The sequence below is a fragment of the Entelurus aequoreus genome, linkage group LG13, assembly GCF_033978785.1.
Source record: "Entelurus aequoreus isolate RoL-2023_Sb linkage group LG13, RoL_Eaeq_v1.1, whole genome shotgun sequence".
Taxonomy (NCBI): Eukaryota; Metazoa; Chordata; class Actinopteri; order Syngnathiformes; family Syngnathidae; genus Entelurus; species Entelurus aequoreus.
The window spans coordinates 65,961,787-65,974,638 of NC_084743.1; the positions used below are offsets into that span (position 1 = coordinate 65,961,787).

General features: G+C 40.2%; 1 protein-coding gene across 2 annotated transcripts in view; it reads right to left on the reverse strand.

The window, feature by feature from the left end:
• LOC133663603 (cGMP-dependent 3',5'-cyclic phosphodiesterase) overlaps nucleotides 1-12,852 on the reverse strand; it is a 460,149-nt gene that overhangs the window by 108,492 nt on the left and 338,805 nt on the right. For both annotated transcript variants that reach the window (XM_062068196.1, XM_062068195.1), the window contains exons 3-4: nucleotides 10,544-10,633; nucleotides 6,839-6,927 (exon numbers count right to left, since the gene is read on the reverse strand). In XM_062068196.1, coding sequence (XP_061924180.1) covers nucleotides 6,839-6,927; nucleotides 10,544-10,633 — 179 coding nt within the window. The remainder of the gene's footprint in view (nucleotides 1-6,838; nucleotides 6,928-10,543; nucleotides 10,634-12,852) is intronic.

A 12,852-nucleotide genomic window follows, 5' to 3' on the forward strand; every position in this document is an offset into this window, starting at 1 on the left:
TATTCACACGTGAATAATATAAATACAGTCTATTATACAGCATTATTCGCATGTGAATAATATAAATACAGTCTATTATACAGCATTATTCGCATGTGAATAATATAAATACAGTCTATTATACAGCATTATTCGCATGTGAATAATATTAATACAGTCTATTATACAGCATTATTCGCATGTGAATAATATAAATACAGTCTATTATACAGCATTATTCACACGTGAATAATATAAATACAGTCTATTATACGGCATTATTCGCATGTGAATATTATAAATACAGTCTATTATACAGCATTATTCGCATGTGAATAATATAAATACAGTCTATTATACAGCATTATTCGCATGTGAATAATATAAATACAGTCTATTATACAGCATTATTCACATGTGAATGATTTAAATACAGTCTATTATACAGCATTATTCGCATGTGAATAATATAAATACAGTCTATTATACAGCATTATTCACATGTGAATAATACAAATACAGTCTATTATACAGCATTATTCGCACGTGAATAATATAAATACAGTCTATTATACAGCATTATTCGCATGTGAATAATATAAATACAGTCTATTATACAGCATTATTCGCGTGTGAATAAAATAATATAAATGCAGACTATTATACAGCATTATTCGCACGTGAATAATATAAATACAGTCTATTATACAGCATTATTCACACGTGAATAATATAAATACAGTCTATTATACAGCATTATTCGCATGTGAATAATATAAATACAGTCTATTATACAGCATTATTCGCATGTGAATAATATAAATATAGTCTATTATACAGCATTATTCGCATGTGAATAATATAAATACAGTCTATTATACAGAATTATTCGCATGTGAATAATATAAATGCAGTCTATTATACAGCATTATTCGCATGTGAATAATATAAATGCAGTCTATTATACAGCATTATTCGCACGTGAATAATATAAATACAGTCTATTATACAGCATTATTCACACGTGACTAATATAAATACAGTCTATTATACAGCATTATTCGCATGTGAATAATATAAATACAGTCTATTATACAGCATTATTCACATGTGAATAATATAAATACAGTCTATTATACAGCATTAGTCGCATGTGACTAATATAAATACAGTCTATTATACAGCATTATTCACATGTGAATAATATAAATACAGTCTATTATACAGCATTATTCGCATGTGAATAATATAAATACAGTCTATTATACAGCATTATTCGCACGTGAATAATATAAATGCAGTCTATTATACAGCATTATTCGCACTTGAATAATATAAATACAGTCTATTATACAGCATTATTCACACGTGAATAATATAAATACAGTCTATTATACAGCATTATTCGCACGTGAATAATATAAATACAGTCTATTATACAGCATTATTCGCATGTGAATAATATAAATACAGTCTATTATACAGCATTATTTGCATGTGAATAATATAAATACAGTCTATTATACAGCATTATTCGCATGTGAATAATATAAATACAGTCTATTATACAGCATTATTCGCATGTGAATAATATAAATACAGTCTATTATACAGCATTATTCGCATGTGAATAATATAAATACAGTCTATTATACAGCATTATTCGCATGTGAATAATATAAATACAGTCTATTATACAGCATTATTCGCATGTGAATAATATAAATACAGTCTATTATACAGCATTATTCGCATGTGAATAATATAAATACAGTCTATTATACAGCATTTTTCGCATGTGAATGATATAAATACAGTCTATTATACAGCATTTTTCGCATGTGAATAATATAAATACAGCCTACTATACAGCATTATTCAAATGTGAATAGTATAAATACAGTCTATTATCTGCTTACGTGCAGTGATATTACGGACCGTAGATGGTGAAATCCCTAAATTTCTTGTAATAGCTGGTTGAGAAATGTTGTTCTTAAACAATTTTCTCACGCAATTGTTCACAAAGTGGTGACCCTCGCCCCATCCTTGTTTGTGAATGACTGTGCATTTCATGGAAGCTGCTTTTATACCCAATCATGGCACCCACTTGTTCCCAATTAGTCCGTTCCAAATAAGTGTTTGATGAGCATTCCTCAACTTTCCCAGTCTTTGTTTGCCACTTGTGCCAGCTTTTTTGAAACATGTTGCAGGCATCAAATTCCAAATGAGCTAATATTTGCAGAAAATAACAACGTTTTCCAATTTGAATGTTAAGTATCTTTTCTTTTAAGTCTATTTAAATTGAATATAGGTTGAAAAGGATTGGCAAATGATTGTATTCTGTTTTTATTTACGATTTACACAACGTGCCAACTTCACTAGTTTTGGGTTTTGTGCATATTGCAGAGGGAAGTGTGTGGATTTAACCTTTAAGGATGAGCACATTTTATACCGACAGTTGTTTATGATTTTGTATGTGTGCTCTAAATGTCGTTTTAACTTGACACAAACCCATCAGTTTCAACTCACGGCTTCGATTTACTTTCTGTCATTTGTTTGGGCAAGCAAGACTAAATCCTTCGCTCGGTTCAGTCCCAGCAGCCAACGTCTGGGGCCTGTCAGGAGGATCTGTGTAGATACAGCAGGCTGACGTTCCACACAGCGTGTGAAATAGTTATCAAGGAAATTGTGGAAATTGTCCCCGACTGGGCAAAACATGAAATAATTGCTTCGGACCATTCCTGCTGCCAATGTGCCTGCAGAGCGATAGTTCTCGTTAGAGCGGCGGACAGAAACAGCAGCAAGTAGCCGTCTGACTGAGGAGGAGACGAGATTAATGAGGAAAGCAAGCTGTGAAAAGGGGCTGCGAGTTTTAACCTTTCATACGACGCTCATTAGAAGATGTGGACATTCTCAACTTTAACCCCGGAAACTGACTTTTAGTACAACACTTTCTTTTACTTTACTGACTATACATTTGACATAGTTAACATTATCCAGCCCTCCATCTATTTACTAGGGGTGTCGTCATGCGTCAGCGACAGGTGCATGGTTGGCCCAGGTGGGCCTTTTTATCTAATCACCTGTCGCCTCTATTAGCAGCAGCCGTGATGAGACGAGTAGTTGGAATTGGAGGTGCTGCTGAGCGGGCAGTTTGCCGGAAAGCAAAAGACTTTGCACTATTTATGAAAATAAAACAGTGTTATACCCGGAATGCCTGGCTCTCCTGGCAGTGTGTGGTGGTCTGAAGAACCCACTAGAGGGCAACCTCTGCAGTGGGTAATAAGTACAACACTTTCAGTATCACCACTTTTCAGTGCGCAACAACAAACAAAAAGAAAACACCATAAACCAGGGGTGTCCAAACTTCGGCCCGCCCGCTGACGTCTTCAAATTGGCCCACAAGACGGAATCTTGCCTGCATGGAGATTGCATTCATAGTAAAAGTCTAGCATTATTTATGCTGCTTTTTTGTCACTATCTAGTAAAAAACGAGAGTTTTTGTCAGGTTTAAACATCGATGACATCTATTAAACGAGACAAGAAGCAAGGAATTAAACGGGGACATAATTCAATTTGTGTCTCAGCACGCTCTGGCGAAAGATTGTACGCCACCTCTTTTTATTTGGACTTTCCTTGTTTACATAACAACAGCTGTTTCTAAAGGAATGGGGGGTATGCAAACAGCCATTGTTATCGGTCACACTAACACAAAAGAAAAAGATGCCTCGGGCTTGGGCTGGTCCTGGATCGAGCTTGGGCAAGTCTTGGATCACAATAGATAACCCCTCCCGTCTTCTCCCATCGTACACCAATGGAATTTTACAAGCCTTTGGCTTGTAACAACAAAGATAGCCGGAAGTTTCCGAAAACGGAAACTTTTATGATAACTTACACATAATTATTCTAACATTTTTTCTGGTCAATGGCCTTAAAGGAGAATCTGAATGGGCAGCATTTATTTATATGACCCAATGCAAACAACCTTCCTTAGTCATGGTGCGAAACAAATAAAAAATCCAACCAAGACAAAATGTCAACAGACATGGTCACTTAACTTTGTGGATGTTATGAAAAAAATGCTCATTCACCATAAAAATTCTAAATTACACCCATTCATTACAAAGCATGATGGGAAAAATGCAAAACACACATTTTAGCTGCTTGATATTTCTGATTGATTACACAACTTTGAGGTCCTCACCGAAGTAAACAAGGTAGAAGTTGAACTTCCACATACCGTTAATATACTATTAAATTCATTATATAATTAGAGTGTCCGCCCTGAGATCGGTAGGTTGTGAGTTCAAACCCCGGCCGAGTCATACCAAAGACTATAAGAATGGGACCCATTACCTCCCTGCTTGGCACTCAGCATCAAGGGTTGGAATTGGGGGTTCAATCACCAAAAATGATTCCCGGGCGCGGCCACCGCTGCTGCTCACTGCTCCTCTCACCTCCCAGGGGGTGATAAAGGGTGATGGGTCAAATGCAGAGCATAATTTCGCCACACCTTGTATGTGTGTGACAATCATTGGTACTTTAACTTAACTTAACTTATATATTCATTGCTATATATATATATATATATATATATATATATATATATATATATATATATATATATATATATATATATATATATATATATATATATATATATATATTAGGGCTGCAACAATTAATCGATTCAATCGATTAAAATCGATTATAAAAATAGTTGCCGATTAATTTAATCATCGATTCGTTGGATCCATGCTATGCGGATGCGCAGTTTATTTTTAAAAAAATTTTTTAAATTGAAATTTTAAATAATTTATTTTTTTAATAAACCTTTATTTATAAACTGCAACATTTACAAACAGCTGAGAAACCATAATCAAAATAAGTATGGTGCCAGTATGCTGGTTTTTTTCAATAAAATACTGGATAGGATAGAAATGTAGTTTGTCTCTTTTATCCGATTATTAATCGATTAATCGAAGTAATAATCAACAGATTAATCGATTATCAAATGAATCGTTAGTTGCAGCCCTAATATATATATATATGGATAATCATAATCAAAACAAGATATTATTATCAGAAACAATTCATATTTATTAACACGACGGCGTGGCGAAGTTGGTAGAGTGGCTGTGCCAGCAATCGGACGGTTGCTGGTTACTGGGGTTCAATCCCCACCTTCTACCATCCTAGTCACGTCCGTTGTGTCCTTGGGCAAGACACTTCACCCTTTGCCTCTGATGGCTGCTGGTTAGCGCCTTGCATGGCAGCTCCCGCCATCAGTGTGTGAATGTGTGTGTGAATGGGTGAATTTGGAAATACTGTCAAAGCACTTTGAGTACCTTGAAGGTAGAAACGCGCTATACAAGTACAACCCATTTATTATAACACACAAAAGTACCCAAGATTGGCACCTTAGAGTACCGGTATCGATTCCCAGGTACCTGGAATTGGTACCTTATCAGTTGGTACTCATCCTTACTAAAGATAGCCCAAACTGTAAAAAAAAAAAAAAAGATTTTCGAATGAATCACGATTCTTATTTGTAACGATTCTTAACGATTTAAAAAATAAAATCAAAAATGTATTTTACTTTCTTTTTTAATATGTCCTGTCCAGCCACTCAGACAAATCCTATAGTTGATGTAGATGATCATATCTGCTGTGCAGATTTACTTTAGAAAGAGAAGAGTGGGATACTTTTCTTGTTGCCTTATTTGTATTTGACTTTATTAAATATTTGAGTAGAATTTTATCAAACAAAATCAGTTTTCTTTCAAGTAATATAGAAATCTATCACAGCTGTGTATCTATTTTATGGAGGAATGTAGCTAATCATAGAACTGGCACCCAATGTTATTAAAAAGCATGGGTTTGGAATTGAGAATCGGTTCTGAATCAAATTGCGCGGTGCTCAAAGATTCACAGCCGTAGTATTCGCCATAAATAAATATAAAAAAATACAGTGTGGTATTGGTATCGGCCGATTCCACTCATGGATGGTCTGTATCGGAGCATAAAACCCTGATCAGAACATTGTGTTTAATTTGCATTACATGACATTTATTTTAGTTCTTAAAATTGTATTTTATTATTATTATATTATAATTTTTTTGTAATCTCACTGTATATTATATTATAATATCGGTAAATATTTAACCACGTCCAGTAGCTGTCCTACAAAGTCCACATTTTGGACATTTATTAGATAAATTGTACTGTAACCTCAGCTGTACAATGCACACGTCATCCTTGTGCAATTGTGTCTGCTCGTGTGCAATCTGGCGTTTGCGCCGCATTGAGGTGTCATTAAAAAGCGATTCTTGTCTGACAAACAGACGGACTCATCAATAATGCAGTGTTGTTGTTTTTTTTTTTTTTTTTTTTTTTTTTTTTTTTGCAGACGCCCAGGCAGCCGTGGCAGTGGCTCACAGAGTGGCGAACGCTTGAAGAGAGCACTTAAGACGGGACGGCTGGGCCTCACCGTGGGAGCCCCGCCACTGTCACCCTCAGCTATTAGCCCATGCGGCGGCGCGTCAGAGGAGGATGGCGAGGAAGTGGAGCATCAAGTAGGGGAAGAGACACTATAACATGTGTCTCATGGTTCCGAGGGGGTGGAGGGGTGTAGAGGCAGCCTGATGGCGTGCGGCAGCGAGGAAGATCAGCAGCGTGTGACAAGATTAAGCGCTAAAAAACCTCATAATCACACCCCTTCCCTATGCCCCCCACCCCCGCCCCTCTCAGGGCACCAACCCCCTTGACAAAGCTGCGGCAAATCAGCACACAGCAGTCCCTCCACTCGAAAGCAAACATCTGTGGCGTGCTGCATGTGGAAACAAAAACAAAAACGCACCTGATCTTCCCCTCCTGTGGCAGCTCATGTGGTGGGTCGTCAGACAGCAGCCTGGAGTTTCCCTCCAGTGTGTACACGCACACACACACCTGGAATGACACACACGAGCATTTTTACTAGTAATATGCACGAGGCTTTATTTTAGTAATCTCTTGTCCAAACCACAATTTCACAATTTTTGGAAATTTTCTAATAAAGTAGTCAAACAAAGTCAATTTATTTTAGACTCATTTGAGAAGCTCCAGCATCTCAAAGGGGAGAAAAACAGCAAATCATGTAAGGAGTGCGCAATATGAAGAGAGGTGTGTTATTCTTTGTACGCGGAATACGAGGTGGGAGGGAGGGAGTAGGCTCAGTTTGGAGGGGGGAGAGAGGAGATATGACGCAACTCGGTAGAACAATGGTGCATTGTTAAATGAGCGACATAAAGGTCCGTTCAGTCAATGTGTGGACAAGGTCACACACAGGCCAGAATGTGATTTCCGCACGCAGCACTATTGCAATTCACACAAAGGTACATCAATGTTTTCCAACACAGTATTTTTCGGTCTAAAAGGCGCACTTAAAATTGGTCAATTTTCTCAAAAATCGACAGTGCGCCTTATAACTCGGTGCGCGCAATGCACATATTAATTCTGGCAGTGCTTACCGACCTTGAATGTGCTACATGGTGTAGTGATAAGTGTGACACATAAGAGATACGTGTGGACTGCAGGTTGACGCCTGTTCAATAAAAGACGATGGCATGGACCCGTAAGCAAGCAACACCACAACTTTGATGTTTCATTGAGAATATAGAACGTTACACAGGGCTTAAAAAGTTGTCAGTACGACTCTTTTAGCCGGAACATTACGGCTACCATAGTCAGACGTACTGTGCTTCAACATACAGGTATTATTATGGTGTGTGTATAAGGACCCCAAAATGGCACATATTAGGAGACATATTATCTGGTGTTTTCTTTCGCAATATTATGCAAAACCAACTTCTCCTACCTATTGGTACATGCTGTTGTGTATTTGGGATCTGCATAAGTCCACCATTGTATTCGTGCCGTGGTCAATAAGCTCCTTCTTTATCCTCTACCATCTTGTTGTGAAGCATTCTTCCTCCGCTGTTGCCATTTCTAATACAAAGTAGCATACAGTTCTAACTTATATCTGTCAGTAGACTCGCTATGGAAGCGCTAAAAAACTACCGGTACAACAAAGATGGCGGGGAGAAGACGCTGTCGAAGTGGAGCCACGTAAATAAGACCACCCACAAAACGGCGCATCCCGAAGAAACGGTCAAAAAGCGGCTGAAAAATGGTCTGTAAAGCATAATCTATGCAACATTTTGACCAAAGAACCACCATTTTGTGTTATGTAGCCCACAAGGAAGGAATCAAACGTAGAAAAAAAAACAACCTTAATGCGCCTTATTATCCGGTGCGCCCTACTGTCCGAAAAATAAACTAAATGTTTTCGTAGTGGTTCTTAACTGCCAACGCCTGGGTTTTGTCAGCGATAAAACACTTTTATGGCCTTGATACATTCTTGGAGTCAGATAGAAATGACTGCAAACCCTTCTCTGTGAATAGGACGAAGATTGCTGTGATGTTGGAAGATCCATCCATCCATCCATTTTCTACCGCTTGTCCCGTTGGGGGTCGCGGGGGGTACTGGAGCCTATCTCAGCTGCATTCGGGGCGGTAGGCGGGACAAGTCGCCACCTCATCGCAGGGTCAACGTAGATAGACACCATTCACACTCACATTCACACTTTAGGGCCAATTTAGTGTTGCCAATCAACCTATCCCCAGGTGCAAGTCTTTGGGGGTGGGAGAAAGCCGGAACGCGGAGGGAACCCACGCAGTCACACTAATTTAAATAGGTTTCTTTTGCGATTGTAATCGCCTCTCAAATGTTTCATCAAAACATTCCTGGTTAGTGATGGAACCAGATCTTTTCCATACATCCATATTTAAGTGTTACTTCTTTCCTTCCATAGTCGCATTACAAAATAGCTAGTATTCTTCCTTCTTTCTCTCTCTCATAGTAAGGTGTCGGCCTTCTAGCAGTGGAATGCAGAGAGTAGAGATAACTCAGGAAGTGGTCTAAACAAGGGGGGTGGGAGCGAGGGACAGAGGGAAGAACACAGGAGTTCCGGGGTTTTGGAAGATCGATCTAGACTGGGCGAGGGAACGCTTCTGTACTGGAATGGGTCTCACGTTTGTCTTCAAAGCTTCGAGAATAAACCACACAATACCAACTACAGCCTGGTGATGAATTTAGCACGCACAGATGTGAGAGCCTTTGAAACACCACCGAGGTGGGGTGGTACTTTAGGTGCTACAGAGGGTGTAGAGGTAGTTAACGCCCTCTCAGACCCAATCCAGTACAGAAGCGTTCCCTCGCCCAGTCTAGATCCATCTTCCAAAACCCCGGAACTCCTGTGTTCTTCCCTCTGTCCCTCGCTCCCACCCCCGTTGTTTAGACTACTTCCTGAGTTATCTCTACTCTCTGCATTCCACTGCTAGAAGGCCGACACCTTACTATGAGAGAGAGCTAACATTAGCTAACATCACAATCAGGTCATTGATAATTTTCCTCAACCGCCCAGGAGACAGGACATTTCGCCCAAACCCTCCGTCGCTCCTCTCTAATTCCTGTCTCTCTCTCTCTTCTTCTTCCCTTCTTTAGCAGCATAACACCTTTCCCCTTTGTAATCTGGTGAGTACGCTAACAAATACCTAAAAATACATTACATTGCCAAAAGTATTTGTCCACCTGCCTTGACTCACATATAATCTTGAAGTGCCATCCCATTCATGGAATTGTCCAAAATGTTTTGGTATCCTGGATCATTCAAAGTTCCTTTCACTGGAACTAAGAGGCCAAGCCCAACTCCTGAAAAACAACCCCACACCATAATTCCTCCTCCACCAAATTTCCCACTCGGCACAATGCAGTCCGAAATGTACCGTTCTCCTGGCAACCTCCAAACCCAGACTCGTCCATCAGATTGCCAGATGGACTAATCACTCCAGAGAACGCGTTCCCACTGCTCTAGAGTCCAGAGGCGACATGCTTTACACCACTGCATCCCACGCTTTGCATTGGACTTGGTTAAGCATGGCTTAGATGCAGCTGCTCAGCCATGGAAACCCATTCCATGAAGCTCTCTGCGTACTGTACGTGGGCTAATTGGAAGGTCGCATGAAGTTTGGAGCCCTGTAGCAACTGACTGTGCAGAAAGTCGGCGACCTCTTTCACTTCTGTGCTTCAGCCTCCCCTGACCCCTCTCTGTCAGTTTACGTGGCCTACCACTTTGTGGCTGAGTTGCTGTTGTTCCCAAACTCTTCCATTCTCTTGTAATAAAGCCGACAGTTGACTTTGGAATATTTAGGAGCAAAGAAATTTCACGACTGGATTTGTTGCACAAGTGGCATCGTATGGCCCATTCTTTCACAAATGTTTGTAGAAACAGTCTCCATGCCTAAGTGCTTGATTTTATACACCTGTGGCCGGGCCAAGTGGTTAAGACACCTGATTCTGTGGGTGGCCAGATACTTTTGGCAATATAGTGTACATTAGCTTTCTCTGGGCAATAGGAAAACTTAGAAAAACAGCCCCCAGTCCGATCATCACCTCCTTCACTGCCTGGGAAACTATTATCTGTATGAAGAAAATGCATGCATGTGTGCAGTACGTGCGTATTACCGTGCTGGGTAGCAGCGCCTGGACGCTGTCTCGAAGGGCCGCTCGCAGCGAGCGCGCATCGACAACCGCTGCCAGCTGCAGCAGAGCATCCTGGGGAAGGAGACAAAACACATTGCCTGATTTGTGTCTGGCTGTTCTTTTACAATAAAACTCCAAAACGAAGCCCTGAGCTTAGTTTCCTTGTTTTGTGTGAAGTATTTTGCCCCTTCAAACCGCCAAAAAAACCCCACTATTAAAGTATAACACACTGGAGGCTCTGAAAGGAATTAGTTTCGCTCTTCGGGACATGTAATGCCTTTATATCATGTAGTGTGAAAAAACGGTTAGTTTCTTGGGCGAGAATAAGCTCATTAGTCATAAAATCACGGCGTGGACAAAAAATATTATTATGCAGGTTCTGTTTGAGCTTCAGGGAGGGCTTGTTTTTCTTGCTTACATTTATTTAACTGTTTTAATGTCTCATCAAGGCCAATCACAGCCGAAACGAAGCAAGTTTGCAGGCATGCTGGAAATGTTCCGTGGGATCTACGCGTACTCAAAACTCAAAAGTGTTCAACCTCCATTGATAACTTTCCAATGGGCGGTGGGTTTTAAAAACCACAGTGATTGTATTGATCTGCGGTGGAACCTCAAGATGTTTAGTACAACTCTTTTAGCCGGAGCATTATGGCTACCATAGTCAGACGTACTGTGCTTCAACATACAGGTATTATCACGCCTGGTTAGCGCCGTGCATGGCAGCTCCCGCCATCAGTGTGTGAATGTGTGTGTGTGAATGGGTGAATGTGGAAATAGTGTCAAAGCGTTTTGAGTTCCTTAAAAAAGATAGAAAAGCGCTATACAAGTACAACCCATTTACCATTTTTATTATTATGGCGTGTGTGTATAAGGACCCCAAAATGGCACTGTGAGGAGGCGTGGCCGGCAGACCTGCAGCGAGGCGGGGCTCCGAGATGGGCGTCAGGTGCGTAGATCACCCACCTGAGCGCATTTCTGTAATCACCTCTTAGTGTGTAAAAGGGCAGCAGAAGGAGTTGGAGAGGCAGTGGTGTATGACGAGCGAACGCGACAAAGAGCGAGACACAGACGACGCTGGAGACGGCTGAAAAGTGACCGGAAGAGCGAGCAGTTGGAAGAGGAAGAGCTGAAAAGCGACCCGATCTGCACTGAAGTTTATTGAAATAATAAACAGAGTGACAAAACTGCCGCAGTCATGTCTCTCCTTGGTGGTCCATGGAACCCGGAGGAAAGAGGTCCTCCACAGGCACATATAAGGAGGCAAATTATCTGGTGTTTTCTTTCACAATATTATACAAAACCAACTTCTCCTACCTATTGGTACCTGCTGTTGTGTATTTGGGATGTGCATAAGTCCCGAAAATGTGCGTGAGTCCGCCATCGTAGTCGCGCCGCGGTCAATAAGCTCCTTCTTTTTCCTCTATCATCTTGTTGTGAAGCATTCTGCCTCCGCTGTTGCCATTTGTAATACAAAGTAGCACACAGTCCCGAAACACCCCAATTTTAACATGTATCCTTTTAAAAAGACAGAAAGTTATACCGTATTTCCTTGAATTGCCGCCGGGAATATAGTATGCGCATGCCTAGAATTACTGCCGGGTCAAACTCGTTTCGCAAAATAATTAGCGCATGCTTAGCATTACCGCCGGCTCAGGATTAACGCCGGGTCAAACTCGTTTCGCAAAATATTATTTTTATTAGCGCATGTCTAGAATTTCCCCTGGGTCAAACTCGTTTCGCAAAATAATTAGCATATGCCTAGAATTTCTGCCGGGTCAAACTCGTCACGTCACGAGTGACACTTCACCTGTCATCATTTTCAAAATGGAGGAGGCTGATTTCAACAATTGGAAATCGCATAAAGGGAAGAAAATAAAGAGCTATTCAGTTCAGGTCCAAGCTATTGAATATGCTAAAAAGAACAGTAAGCAGCTATGTTTTATTAATATACAGTAGGTGGTAGAGGGCGCTAGTGATCCTTCTTGCGACTACCGGTACTCGGCTGCAGAAGAAGTGACAACAAGCAGCAACAGCTTTAGCAGCGATCGTTTATTTTTTCCTCTCGCTTGCACTTTTAACATGGAGGATTACATATCTAAAATAAAACGGTTTTCTAAACTGGACTTTCAATCGAAGCAGGAGGTAATAATTAAAGGAATATCTCCATCGAGACAGAGAGACTTTTAAAACTGAAGAAAGATAAGGAAGACTTCCATAAACATGTTATCGATGCTTTTGTTCAGAAGCAGCTGCGCATGGACTTCATTTATAAGTAAAGGTAAGACCATAAT